This window comes from Capricornis sumatraensis, chromosome 8 (assembly GCF_032405125.1).
Source record: "Capricornis sumatraensis isolate serow.1 chromosome 8, serow.2, whole genome shotgun sequence".
Taxonomy (NCBI): domain Eukaryota; kingdom Metazoa; phylum Chordata; class Mammalia; order Artiodactyla; family Bovidae; genus Capricornis; species Capricornis sumatraensis.
Genome location: NC_091076.1, coordinates 82,028,781 through 82,041,496, shown reverse-complemented (window position 1 = coordinate 82,041,496; position 12,716 = coordinate 82,028,781). Strand labels below are relative to the sequence as shown.

General features: G+C 47.7%; 1 protein-coding gene across 1 annotated transcript in view; it reads left to right on the top strand.

Moving 5' to 3' along the window:
* Positions 1-10,321: 10,321 nt before the first annotated feature.
* Positions 10,322-12,716, top strand: part of HS3ST3A1 (heparan sulfate-glucosamine 3-sulfotransferase 3A1) — an 85,908-nt gene continuing 83,513 nt past the window's right edge. Inside the window, exon 1 of the mRNA XM_068976884.1 lies at positions 10,322-10,920. Within this exon, the coding sequence (XP_068832985.1) occupies positions 10,322-10,920 (599 nt within the window). The remainder of the gene's footprint in view (positions 10,921-12,716) is intronic.

Below are 12,716 nucleotides of genomic sequence, written 5' to 3'. Positions count from 1 at the left end.
GGCTTCCTTTCACACACTCAGCAACAATTCTGGTCTACTCATTACACTTTTTCCTTTCCTCTCAAAGGTAATGAGTGCTCAGATTACCACATTGATCTAAATTTTCATGAATATTTTAAGGAATAATTACTGAATCAAGAAATGGTGGAAAATCTGAATATAGCAACCATGATTTTTTTAAATTGTCAATGCATACCCTTTCCCATTAGGGCTCCAGATCCAAACTGCTTTGTGAATAATTTTTATATTGCTCTCATATAAATTATTTCTATTCTTGCAGAGTGTGGAGAAAAATATAGACTATTTGGAAAAATATAGATTTGGGGGATCATTTAAGAAATCTAGATTAGTCATAATTAAAAAGATAAAATTGAATACAATAGAAGTTTAGCCTTTTGAATGAATATTGACATAAGCATCCCAAATAAAATTTTAGCTAAACACATACAATAGCAAAATAAAATAATAATAATAACAATACTACATTACTAAGAAGGTGAATGTGCACACACCTCCACTTCGACACACATTGACGTAACATGAAACATTACAGAAAACAAATAAAAAAGAACAGGTATCTCAGTATCTGTAAAACATATTAAACAAAATCCCAGTTAATCTGTATTTCTACATTTGAAATGAAGTTATCTAGTTCTTTAATAAGATTAAAAAAATCCATAATGGAAAAAGAACAAATATTACATTTTAACGGTCAAAATACAGAAGTATTCCATAAATAACACAAACAGAAGGACATCTGATATTTTATTATTATTTTGCCTTATTATTACAGTTCTAACCAATTCAATGTGGCAAGGAAAATGAATGAGGTGGACAATTTGGAAAGCAGATTTAAAATTTTTGTCTACTAGACATTAAATGATTGTCAACTGAAAATCCATGAAGCTAGTAGGAGTGTCCACTAAGGGTGCTAGTTCCTGAACATTTGTGGAAAAGGCAATAGCTTGCTTACATATCAGGGGGAAATCCTGAAAATATCTTGAAGAAAGATTTATTTACAAAATGATCATACATCTAACTCACATAGGAATAACCATAACAAAAGACGCAGGAATGTTATGAAGACAATGAAAAATTCATCCTGTGGCCATGCAATATAATTCAATAGAACAGAATAATTGTGGTGCTACAGTGTTCTTGGAAGGGATTACATTTATATGTATGTATATACATATATATGTGTGTTTGTGTGTGTGAATTTCCTCTCAAGTTCAGTAAACTGAATTAAAGTCCAATAAAAATGTAAACAGCATATGCTAAGTCACTTCAGTCGTGTCCGACTCTGTGCGACCCCATAGATGGCAGCCTACCAGGCTCCCCCGTCCCTGGGATTCTCCAAGCAAGAACACTGGAGTGGGCTGCCATTTCCTTCTCCAACGTATGAAAGTGAAAAGTGAAAGCGAAGTTGCTCAGTCATGTCCGACTCTTGGCGACCCCGTGGACTGCAGCCTACTAGGCTCCTCCGTCCATGGGATTTTCCAGGCAAGAGTACTGGAGTGGGGTGCCATTGCCTTTTCCAAAACAGCATATAGGGGGGTGGTAATTGATACAACAAACTTCAAATTTCTAGGAAAATAAAGATGTGAGAATAGTCAACACATTCTGAAATGCTAGTCCAGGGTTTAGAGTCTCAAAGTGATAGTACAGAAGTTACACTGTAGCCCTGCCTGTAGCCCAGGCTCCTTTGTCCGTGGGATTCTCTAGGCAAGAATGCTGAAGTAGGGTGCCACGACTTCCGCCAGGGGATCTTCCCAGCCCAGGAACTGAACCAGCATCTCCTGTGTTGCCTGCATTGCAAGTGGATTTTTTGCCCACTGAGCCATCATAGAACAATGTAAAATGTTCCAGGACAGATATGAATATGGATCAAGTTAAATGTGGGCTTTCCAGGTGGCTCAGATGGTAAAGAATTTGCCTGCAATGCAGGAGACCTGGGTTCGATCCCAGGGTTGGGAAGATCCCCTGAAGAAGGAAATGGCAATCCACTCCATTATCCTTGCCTGGAGAATTCCATGGACAGAGGAGCCTGGTGGGCTATCGTCCATGGGGTCACAAAGAGTTGGACAGGACTGAGAGACTAACACTTTTCAAGTTGAATGTGGGAAAAGCATGTCATTTCAAGTCAGCAAGGAAAGAATAGTTATTAGGAAAACTAGTTCATCTTTTAAGAAGGTAAAGTTTGAAGGTTAACTTGCAATAAGTAGAGAAATTGCTTAGGTAAGAAACATACTCAGAACACCCCTTTCCAGGTAATTTTTTTGTCTTGTTCATGATCTCTTAGGATATTTAGTACACTAGATTGAATTTCCCTGTTTATAAAGGGAAAAAAGAGATCTAATGATATACAAAGAAGAAACTACTTTTTAAAATCACTATAGAGCCATGTCTAGAATGTTATTTCTTTTTCTGGGCAAATGGGTCTATAAAAACCACATTCTTATACAGTCCAGGATTTGAAATTATCCCACATTCTTTAAAAGGGTGAGAGCTGTGTCAGAGGCTAAGCTGCAAAAAGCTCAGACATGAGCTTGGGCTTTTAGTGTTTGATTAGTAAAGATAAGCTTTATCTTTGCAGCCCCAGCTAATATTATGCCAGAAGTTGAAAGGCAGAATGCTAAAGAGATGGGGTGTGATCAGATGGATAAAATGACTAAGTCCATGTGCAGAAACTATCAGCAGGAATGAATCTTGCACCCAGTTGCTTAATAATATGTCTGGAAAAGGTACACTATTGTGTAGAAGCAATAATTGGAACTAAGAAGTAAAATAAAAGCCATTTGTTGAAAGAAGTACTTTGCCTCAGTATGTCAAGGCATGTTCTAATGAGCTAACTAAGCCTAGTGGTCCATACCTACTTCAGAGAGTGTTGTTTAGTCGCTCAGTTGTGTCCAACTCTTTGTGACCCCATGGACCATAGCCCACCAGGCTCCTCTGTCCATGGGATTTCCCAGGCAAGAATACTGGAGTGGTTTGCCATTTTCTCTTCCAAGGGCTCTTCCAGACCCAGGGATTGAACCTGAAACTCCTGCATTGGTGGGTGGATTCTTTACCACTGCCCCACCGGGGAAGCCCTCAGTGTTCAGTTCAGTTCAGTTCAGTTCAGTCACTCAGTTTCGTTCAACTCTTTGTGATCCCATGGACTGCAGCATGCCAGGCTTCCATCTCCATCACCAACTCCCGGAGCTTGCTCAAACTCATGTCCATCACCTAATAGGTGATGCCATCAAACCATTTTATCCTCTGTCATCCCCTTCTCCTCCTGCCTTCAATCTTTCCCAGCATCAGTGTCTTTTCCAATGGGTCAGTTCTTCCATCAGGGGGCCAAAGTATTAGAGTTTCAGCTTCAGCATCAGTCCTTCCAATGAATATTCAGGACTGATTTCCTTTAGGATTGACTGGTTTGTAGTAGTTAAGAGAATGTAGTGGGCACAAAAAAATCTCAAGTTGGAAATCAAGTATTCACAAAGTAAATTTTTTATACTTTAGAAAGCTGAACTGAATTTCCATTTTTAGTGCCTATTTTAACAAGTGGCAAAAATGTAATCATAGTCCATTCTGGGTATCCTTGGACTATGATTACATTTTTGCCATTTGTTAAAATACACACTAAAAATGGAAATTCAGTTCAGCTTTCTAAAGTATTAAAAAAAAAAATTGGCTCAGACTGTAAAGCTTGAGGCAGCCTGTAAAGTCTGCCTACAATGCGGGAGACCCGGGTTCGATCCCTGGGTCGGGAAGATCCCCTGGAGAAGGAAATGGCAACCCACTCCAGTATTCTTGCCTGGAAAATCCCATGGACAGAGGAGCCTGGTTGGCTACTGTCCATGGGGTCGCAAAGAGTCAGACACAACTGAGTGACTTCACTTTAACAAGTGGCAAAAATGTAATCATAGTCCATTCTGGGTAACTTTGGGGTCTCCTTCTGTCTCCCCTGCTCCCATCTTCTTATCAATCCCTCTGCTCCCACTCTGTTATCTCTTGTTTGGTCTTAGAGATGCTAAGACATCACAGACAATCTGAGCTGGGCCATTGTTACTGTCCACTGGGCATCTGACGAGCTGTACTTTGTCCTCCCTGTCCTTGGTCACAGTGCATGCCTATTACAGTTGCATCATGCCTTGTTCCTGACCTCTAGGCTTCTCCAGACCCTGCATCCTTATCTGGACCCCACTGCCTCCTGGTTGTTGCTTCTTCCATGACTCTGGCGTTTTGAGGGGGTAGTTGTTGCTGGTGCTTCCTGCTAAGGAATCCCACAGCCCTTCTCCTTCGCTCTGAGGTGGGGGATTTCCTTGAGGCTTGCCCTTTCTCTGGGTTTCCCTGGAGGCCGTTGCACAAGTCTCCTTCGCTCTCAGATTCCCTCGGCTCATCTAGAGAGTCTAGCTCCTGCCAGACATAATCTCTGGAGGAGGGCGGACAGGAAGCATCAGCCTGTTCCTCTTCTACTTTTTTTCTGACTCATATCTTCTCCTGCAACACAGGAAAGGTTAAAAATCTTCTCTAGAAGTGGAGAACTAAGGAAACTCACTCAGAATCACCTTATCATTCACGTCTATTGTTTATGCCTCACATCCTTCTAAAGTTCACCTAAAAGATTAACTCGGTTTGGATCTTCTACCATAAAAACTATTTTTTTTTAAGGTTGACCAATTTTAAAATATTTATTGAGCTTGTTACGGTATTGCTTCGGTTGTTTTTTGTTTTTTTTTTGGCTGAGAGGGACCTAAGCTCCCCGATCAGGGATCGAACACACACTCCCGGCAGTGGAAAGAAAAGTTTTAACCACTGGACCACCAGGGAAGTCCCTATGATATCTTTTAAATAAAAGAAACACCAATATTATAGTGAAACAAAGAAAATTATGTACTGAGCCTAAAGGAGATCAGTCCTGGGTGTTCATTGGAAGGACTGATGTTGAAGCTGAAACTCCAATACTTTGGCCACCTGATGCAAAGAGCTGACTCATTTGAAAAGACCCTGATGCTGGGAAAGATTGAGGGCAGGAGGAGAAGGGGACGACAGAGGATAAAATGGTTTGATGGCATCACCGACTCAATGGACATGAATTTGGGTGGACTATGGAGTTGGTGATAGACAGGGAGGCCTGGTGTGCTGTGGTTCACGGGGTTGCAAAGAGTCAGACATGACTGAGCAACTGAACTCAGTTGCTGAACTGAACTGGGCATCCTCTACTTTCAGAAAAGAAACAGAGAAGACATTACAAACAAAAAACTCACATAACCTACCTTGATTCAACTTTTAGCTCCCTGCAATTTATGTAAATAGGTACCATTTTTCAATTAACTGTTCTTAATTCTTCTGATGCTTAGCTTTTATTGTACCCAGGAGATTTTGAGAACCTGAGCAATCAGTCTACTGAAAATGTCTCTTGATCCTTTTGCATGTTAATTCACCTCTTGATAAGGTGTATTTCCAAACCTGCACCCATTTCTTTCATATGTCACAGAATCAGAAAGAATTGACACAGAACAGAAGCAAGATACATGAGTAATTATCAACCTTTCCAGTTACTTTTTTTTTTTTTTCCAAATCAGTAATTCATGAAAATGACCATTTGTCAAGACCTTAGTTAAAGTCCTATCCCTCAGGGGAGGTGGGTCCTTGGAGAAATAATAGAACAAAGAAAATTCCAGATACATGGGTGGAATGTCCCCCACCTGGTCTCAAAGTAAAGCCAGCCCTCACTATCTGCAGCTGAGGCCCCTCTCTGTTCAGAAAACATTTGTCCTCTGAGGTTCCTGACAACAGTGAGCCTTTATAAAGTTTAGGATTACATTTCTTGAGGCATGTTCTGAGAACAATGAATGTTATGGGATAGGACATGGGTAAGAGGAGTCCATGGTCCAAGAGGCTTGGAAAACATTGGATGAAGCAAATTTAACTGGTATCTTTACTAAAACGTCATCTCAGAGACTGTAACATGCTAATGTCTATTGGGAATACCCAAGAGGGTACAGTCTTTCGAATTTATTCTATTGCAGAATACTTTGCTATGGAATACCCACCAGGATTCGAGATGTAGCTGGGGAAACTCTGGCCTCTTTCAACACTGGAAATGGCAACAGAAGGCTTGAGCATCCACTCAGAGTAAGACCTGTTAGGAGCAAGCCCCAGCTCCTACCTGGCCTTTAGTAAATATCATTAGTCTCTCTCCCTCATCATCCTCTTTTCCAAATTTCAGAGACTAATACTGGCCACTAACAGCAGTAAGACAGCTTCCCTGGTGGCTCTGCCAGGGAAGAATTCGCCTGCCAATGCAGAAGACACAGGTTCAGTTCATGGGTCGGGAAGATCCCCTGGAGAAGGAAACAGCAATCCACTCCAGTATTCTTGCCTGGGAAATCCCATGGATAGAAAAGCACGGTAGTCTACAGACCACAGGGTCGCGAACAAGTCAGGCACGACTTAGTGACTAAGCAACAACAAAAACAGTGGTAAAAACACTTCTTAATATGGTCTTATAATAATTTTGCTCATTTCTCAATCTGGAAATACCACTATGCTCATCTCCACCTGCAACAATCTTACTCGATATTCAACAAGGTCCTTCTTCAATTCCACTTACTTTGGGAAATCTTGGCCGTCTTTCAGGGCACATCCAGGAGCTGGATATGAATCTGGTGAGTGGGTAGCACTCAGTCATTCGCTGGAACAGTGTACTGTTGCATTCTAAAGAGTGTGTGCATGTTTTGTCTCGTTGAGATTACAAGCCCCTAAGACCTGTGTTAGAGAAGGCAATGGCACCCCACTCCAGTACTCTTGCCTGGAAAATCCCATGGACAGAGAAGCTTGGTGGGCTGCAGTCCATGGGGTCACTAGGAGTCGGACACAACTGAGCGACTTCACATTCACTTTTCACTTTCATGCACTGGAGAAGGAAATGGCAACCCACTCCAGCGTTCTGGGGTCACACAGAGTCGGACACGACTGAAGCGACTCAGCAGCAAGACCTGTGTTTCCCCACATGCAGGACATCGGCTGCTTGCTCATCCAGATCCATGTCACCCCCTGCTTCTGCTCCAGGAGGCTCACCTGGAGAGCTGACATCAACAGGCTTCCAAGCTCTCTGGCTTCCATGATGGTTTGGCCACTGTGGTGCCAAACACATGCTGGATTTTGAAGACTTTGTATGAAAAGAAAGAACATAAATGACTTGAGTCATTTTTATATTGACATGTTAAAATCTCATTTCTAGGTATGTAGGAGAAGGCAACGGCACCCCACTCCAGTACTCTTGCCTGGAAAATCCCATGGACAGAGGAGCCTGGTGGGCTGCAGTCCATGGGGTTGCGGAGAGTCAGACACAACCAAGCGACTTCACTTTCACTTTTCACTTTCATGCATTGGAGAAGGAAATAGCAACCCACTCCAGTACTCTTGCCTGGAGAATCCCAGGGACGGGGAGCCTGGTGGGCTGCCGTCTATGGGGTCGCACAGAGTCAGACACGACTGAAGCGACTTAGCAGCAGCAGCAGCAGGACATATTACTAAAATTAACTTCAGCGGTTTCTTTTTACAGTGTTTAAGGTGGCTACTAGACATTTAAAATGACCTGTGGGGCTTGTATTCACGGCTTATGTTTTATTTCTAAGGTACAGGGCTGCCCTAGAGCTAGATATGGTGTGAGTGGTTCTGAGAACCCCAGTCTCCTACACAGGGTGTGTGTTGAATACCCACGTAAAGGAAATACCTGTACTTGGAATGTGAAAGCCATGTTGGAGCTGAAGCTAGAAGGGAACTTGGCCACCACCATTTCCAGATGGGAAAACCCAACCATGTTTGTAAACATTTATGGGATTGCACGTTTTCAGAATAAGTTTAAAATTATGTTCTTCTTCTTCTTTTTTTTTTTTTCTGGTCTTACTTCTGCAAGTCAGACTGAAACACCTAGAGATAAACTAAAATATATTAAAGCTCAACTAGATTGTTGACATCCAGTATTAGGACACAATGAGGCATTAAAGCTTGGCAGGACTTATTGCTCATCCTTGTAAAAGCTCAGTGCTTTATGGCAGCAGAACCTAACAAACTCTTCACCAGTGGACAGAAAAGGCTGGGATTGGCACTTCATAAACAGAAAACCACGTCCAGCCCTGAGTATTTATCCAGCTGGCACACATACAGCAATTCCACCCAGGCACCCAGAGTCAGAAACCGCCAGATCGCCCTGGAAAGGTTATAAAGACTTCACTTCCACGTCAGATGGAACGCGGGAAGGCAAGCGGGCCAAGTCCCCACACTGGGTAGCAGGAGCCCCCCCGCACCCCAGCTCGGCGGCCGCGGCCAGCCATGGGCAGCACCCACCGGGCGCCCCGAAAGCCGCCCGCATGGCCTGCAAGGGTGAGGGTGAGGTGGCCAGGCTACCGCCCACATTGCGGGGCATCCTGCTGAGACCAGGAAACCAAGAAATCAGGAACAAATCGGATGGAATTAAAAACCACCTCATGCAGGTTCCACGGGCCACCTCCCTCCATTAAACAGCAAGGCGATTTGTAGGCCTTTCTGACCCGCTCTCTGAGGAGCGCGGGGAGAGGATGTAGGGTCAGGGGGGGGCAAGCGAACCAGGAAACCGCTGCGGGAGAAGACATTTAACTCCTCACTGGGGCGCGCGCACGCTCGCGCACGAAGGCACACACACACACACACACACACACACACACACACACACGTACAAACAACACTAAAAGAATTCCTTCATCAAAAACTGGGCCTATGGATTTGGAATCGGAGTTGATTTCTTTAAAAAAAATTCTGAATTTCTCCATTTGATTCAGTTATTGGCTCATTTCCTAAGAGGTTGGTCCTTTCTAGGTCCTGGGAAACTTTGATCATCCTAAACTAACATTCGGGAAACAATGAAATGAAAAAAACTACAAAGCACCAAAAGCTGCTGCGGGCAGAAGGCTTCGCCCAGGAGTCCGCAGTGGACGGCAGGGTAGGTAGGAGGCGAAGCCGCAGGGAAGGAATCCAGTTCTCTCCGGACAGCCGGGGGCGCGGCGCGCGGCACGGTCCCGGGAACCGCCGCCAACGAAACTTCCGAAGGTTCGCGGAGGTGGGGAGCTGGCGGCTCCGGGATCAGGACGGAGCGACCCTGGAGGGAGGGACCCCGAGGACAGGCATCGGAGGGGTCGGGGCTGCGCTGGGCTGAGTGGCGTCGGAGTGGTTTGGGAGCTCCTGATGGAGCGCGGGCCTCGCGGGGTGGAAGTCAGGTCCCGGGGATCCGGCCCCCGCGCCTGCGGGTCAGAGGTCCCAGGAGCCGCCGCAGACCCGGCCTGGCTCCGAGGGGGCGAGGCAGCCGGCTGCGGAGGAGGGGGCGGGGTGGGCGGAGTAGGGAAGGGGCGTCGCCTCGGTCGCCCCCGCCCTCTCTGCGGTCATTGGGCAGCCGCCGCGGGGTCCGCGCCACCTTCTCCCCGGCGCACCCGTCCGCCCCCCCTGCGCTCCTCCGGGGGCTGGTCCGGCCCCGGCCGCTGACGTCACCGACAAGTTTGCTGCCCTCGGAGCTCCACGTGTGGCGGCGGCGACTGCCCGGGAGGCGGCGGGGAGGCGGGGAGCGCAGTGGCCGCGGCTGCAGACGCGTCCCGCGCATCCCGGTTCAGCCGCGCCGCTCCCAGGTGGGGCCGAGAGCCGCCGGAGCGGCCGGGCGCGCACGGAGAGGAGCGGACGACTGGGCGCGGCCCCTCTGGCTCCCGCTCCGGCAGAGGGACTCGGGGGACCTCGCCCCAGGGCCGGGAGCGCGCACCCAGGCGGGCCGGGGACCGAGCAAGCGGCGGCTTGGAGGCGCTGTCCCCACCGCGGTCTGGAGCGCGCGAAGCCCAGTGGCCCGGGAGCCGCGCGTCCGCTCTCCGGGACCGAGCGAGGGATGCACGATCGCTGAGCTGGGACGCGCGCTGAGAGGCTGCTCCGGCCCGGGGCTAAGACGCACTCCTTTGCCACCCGCCGCCGAGATCCCCGTTCCGGCAACTCTTGGGGACCTGGGGCGCCGAGCGCGGCCCCGGGCTGAGGACTTGGGCGAGTCTAAGACGATGGTTTCTTAAGCACGGCATCACGTCCCCCTTCCCGCCCCCTCGACCGACCGGAGGCTGGGATCCCGCGCGCGGCTCCGGGGCCTCCATCTCCCGGAGGAGCCCCGGCTGCTGCCGCCGGGGCAGCTCGCACGGCCGCAGGGGCGCAGGGCGATGTGGCCTCGGTCCAGCGCGCAGGAGCCCCCGGAGGATGTCCCGGCACCTGGCGGAGTCCTGGCCTAGCATGGCCCGCGCGCTGCCCGACGTTGCCTCCGGCTAGGATGGCCCCTCCGGGCCCGGCCGGCGCCCACCCCACCTCGGCCGAGCCGCTGTCCCGCAGCGTCTTCCGCAAGTTCTTGCTGACCCTCTGCTCTCTGCTCACGTCCCTCTACGTCTTCTACTGCCTGGCCGAGCGCTGCCAGACCCTGTCGGGCCCCGTCGTGGGGCGGTCGGGCAGCGGCGAGGAGGCAGGGACCCCGGGCCGCGGCGTCCTGGCCGGAGGCCCGGGGGAGCTGGCCGCGTGGCCCGCGGCCGCGCGAAGGAAGCGCCTCCTGCAAGTGCGGCCGCGGCCGAGGCGCCGGCCGCCCTCCCAACGAGACGACCGCGAGGAGGCGGCCGGGGAAGAGGAGCCCCCAGGGCTGGCGGGGAGTCTCGGCGGCTCCGGGGCCGGGAGCAGCGTGGCCGAGACTCCGCCGGGGACCTTGGCCCTGCTGCTGGACGAGGGGAGCAAGCAGCTGCCGCAGGCCATCATCATCGGCGTGAAGAAGGGCGGCACGCGGGCGCTGCTGGAGTTCCTGCGCGTGCACCCCGACGTGCGCGCCGTGGGCGCAGAGCCCCACTTCTTCGACCGTAGCTACGACAAGGGCCTCGCCTGGTACCGGTGAGCGGACGTGGGGCAGGGAGGGGGCGGCCGGGGCTCGCGGAGGGGGCCCCAGGAGCCCGTGGCGACCCTCACCGAGTGCATCTCCCTCCCAGATTTCATCAGTGGGCAGAGGGTCACCAGTAGCTGTCCTTAAGATGAGAGGTCTTTCCCCCACCCTACCTCTGTCTAAATATGGCGAAATATTTAGTACTAAAGCCCTGTATTTTCGATTTGCCATATAGACATTATTTCCACAGTGAAGTGGAAGAGGGCGGGGGGGGGGGTGGTGGCGGTGGATATTTTGGCCTTAGAGATATTTTTCTTCAGTTTGTCGGATTCCTTTCTCCCCAAATAGCCCATCTTTTGATTTTCTCCTACTCTGTGGGAAGTAGAGAGAGAGAGAGAAAATGTCCCTGCCAAGTTAGAAACCTGCTCACCAATTACTAGATAAGTAACCTAGTGAGTGGATCCTTTCCCCAAGGAAACCTGTTTCTGTTTCTCCTTTATCTTCTGGGCGGTTCCCTGGGGTTAATGCAGTCTTTGCCATCGCCTATTTATTTACTTACGTTAACTCTTTGCCAGAGAATTGTCCTGGGTGGTAAGTAATATAGATAATTGTTCCGAGTGGTAAGTAATACAGACACTTCAAGTGTCAGAAACTAGACTCTAGGTTTGGGGGTATGTATGTGAGTGTGTTTTAAAAAAGGCTTTGTTGGCAATAACTTTTGTTTAGGGCAAGGAAATTGTACAAAATGCCTTCTGTATTTGTGGAAAAGAGTACCTTTTGTCTCTGGTCTGGTAGAAACTTTATTCTAAAGATCTTCGAACAATTCCCTTTATAAATGAGGTAGCCGAAATTTTTGTTAAAGGAAGAAAAATGGAGGAAAAATAGGAATCTTGGTAACGCTGTGAAAAAACCCTCCTAATGCAGTGTAGGAAACAAGGCTGATTTAGATCTTAATCTTAAATTTGCCAGTCTTCTCAAATTCAGACCACCTTTAATAACAGAATAAGCCAAACTCTAATAAATCTTAGTGTCACCTGGGTTTTGTTTGCCATAAAATATTGGTGCTTTTTTTCTCTCCTCAGAGCATAAGGAAAAATATGCTGGAATTTCCCATTTTCTAAAGTTTTATCTTGTTCATTAAATGTGCCTTCTCCTTATTATTTTAACTGAAATGATACTACAAAAGTTACAACACCGTTTAAGTATATTTCAAAAGCCCACTCAATTAGCCATTCATCCCCCAAAGAGAAATGGACATGATGTGACAAGTTTATTTACTTGAGAGTCAAGCACAGGAAGCAAATTTACAGTAACCCAACTCAGGAGAAAACGGTTTCGTCCTAAAAGTCAAACTTGAACATTAAACATGTTTCAAACAGTAACTTTCCATTTGTTGGAAAGAAAAACAAACAGCCTTCCCGTGCTATGGGATATATATCATTTAAAATCATCAGCCACTTAAAAAAATCCCCTTGTGTTTCTGTCATTTCTGTTGTATCCTCTGGGAAGTTCTTATAAAAATGACCTGTTGAATCTGGAAACAACAGGTCCTTCTTCTTAGCACAAAGGCAGCTCTGTTTTTTCCATCAAGGACACAAGAAAGAAGTGATTAAACACCCCCTAAAACTCTTATCTAAAGCAGTTTGCATTGAATGCGGCCCAGTACATGGCTGTAAGTGAACACATTTCAAGCCGACTGCCCCAAAACATCTAAGACAATGTTGGACTCTGAGGTGCTTTATGTATAGTGAAATATTCAGTACTAACCCCCTATATTTTCGTTTCGCCACATAGACTTTTTTTTCCA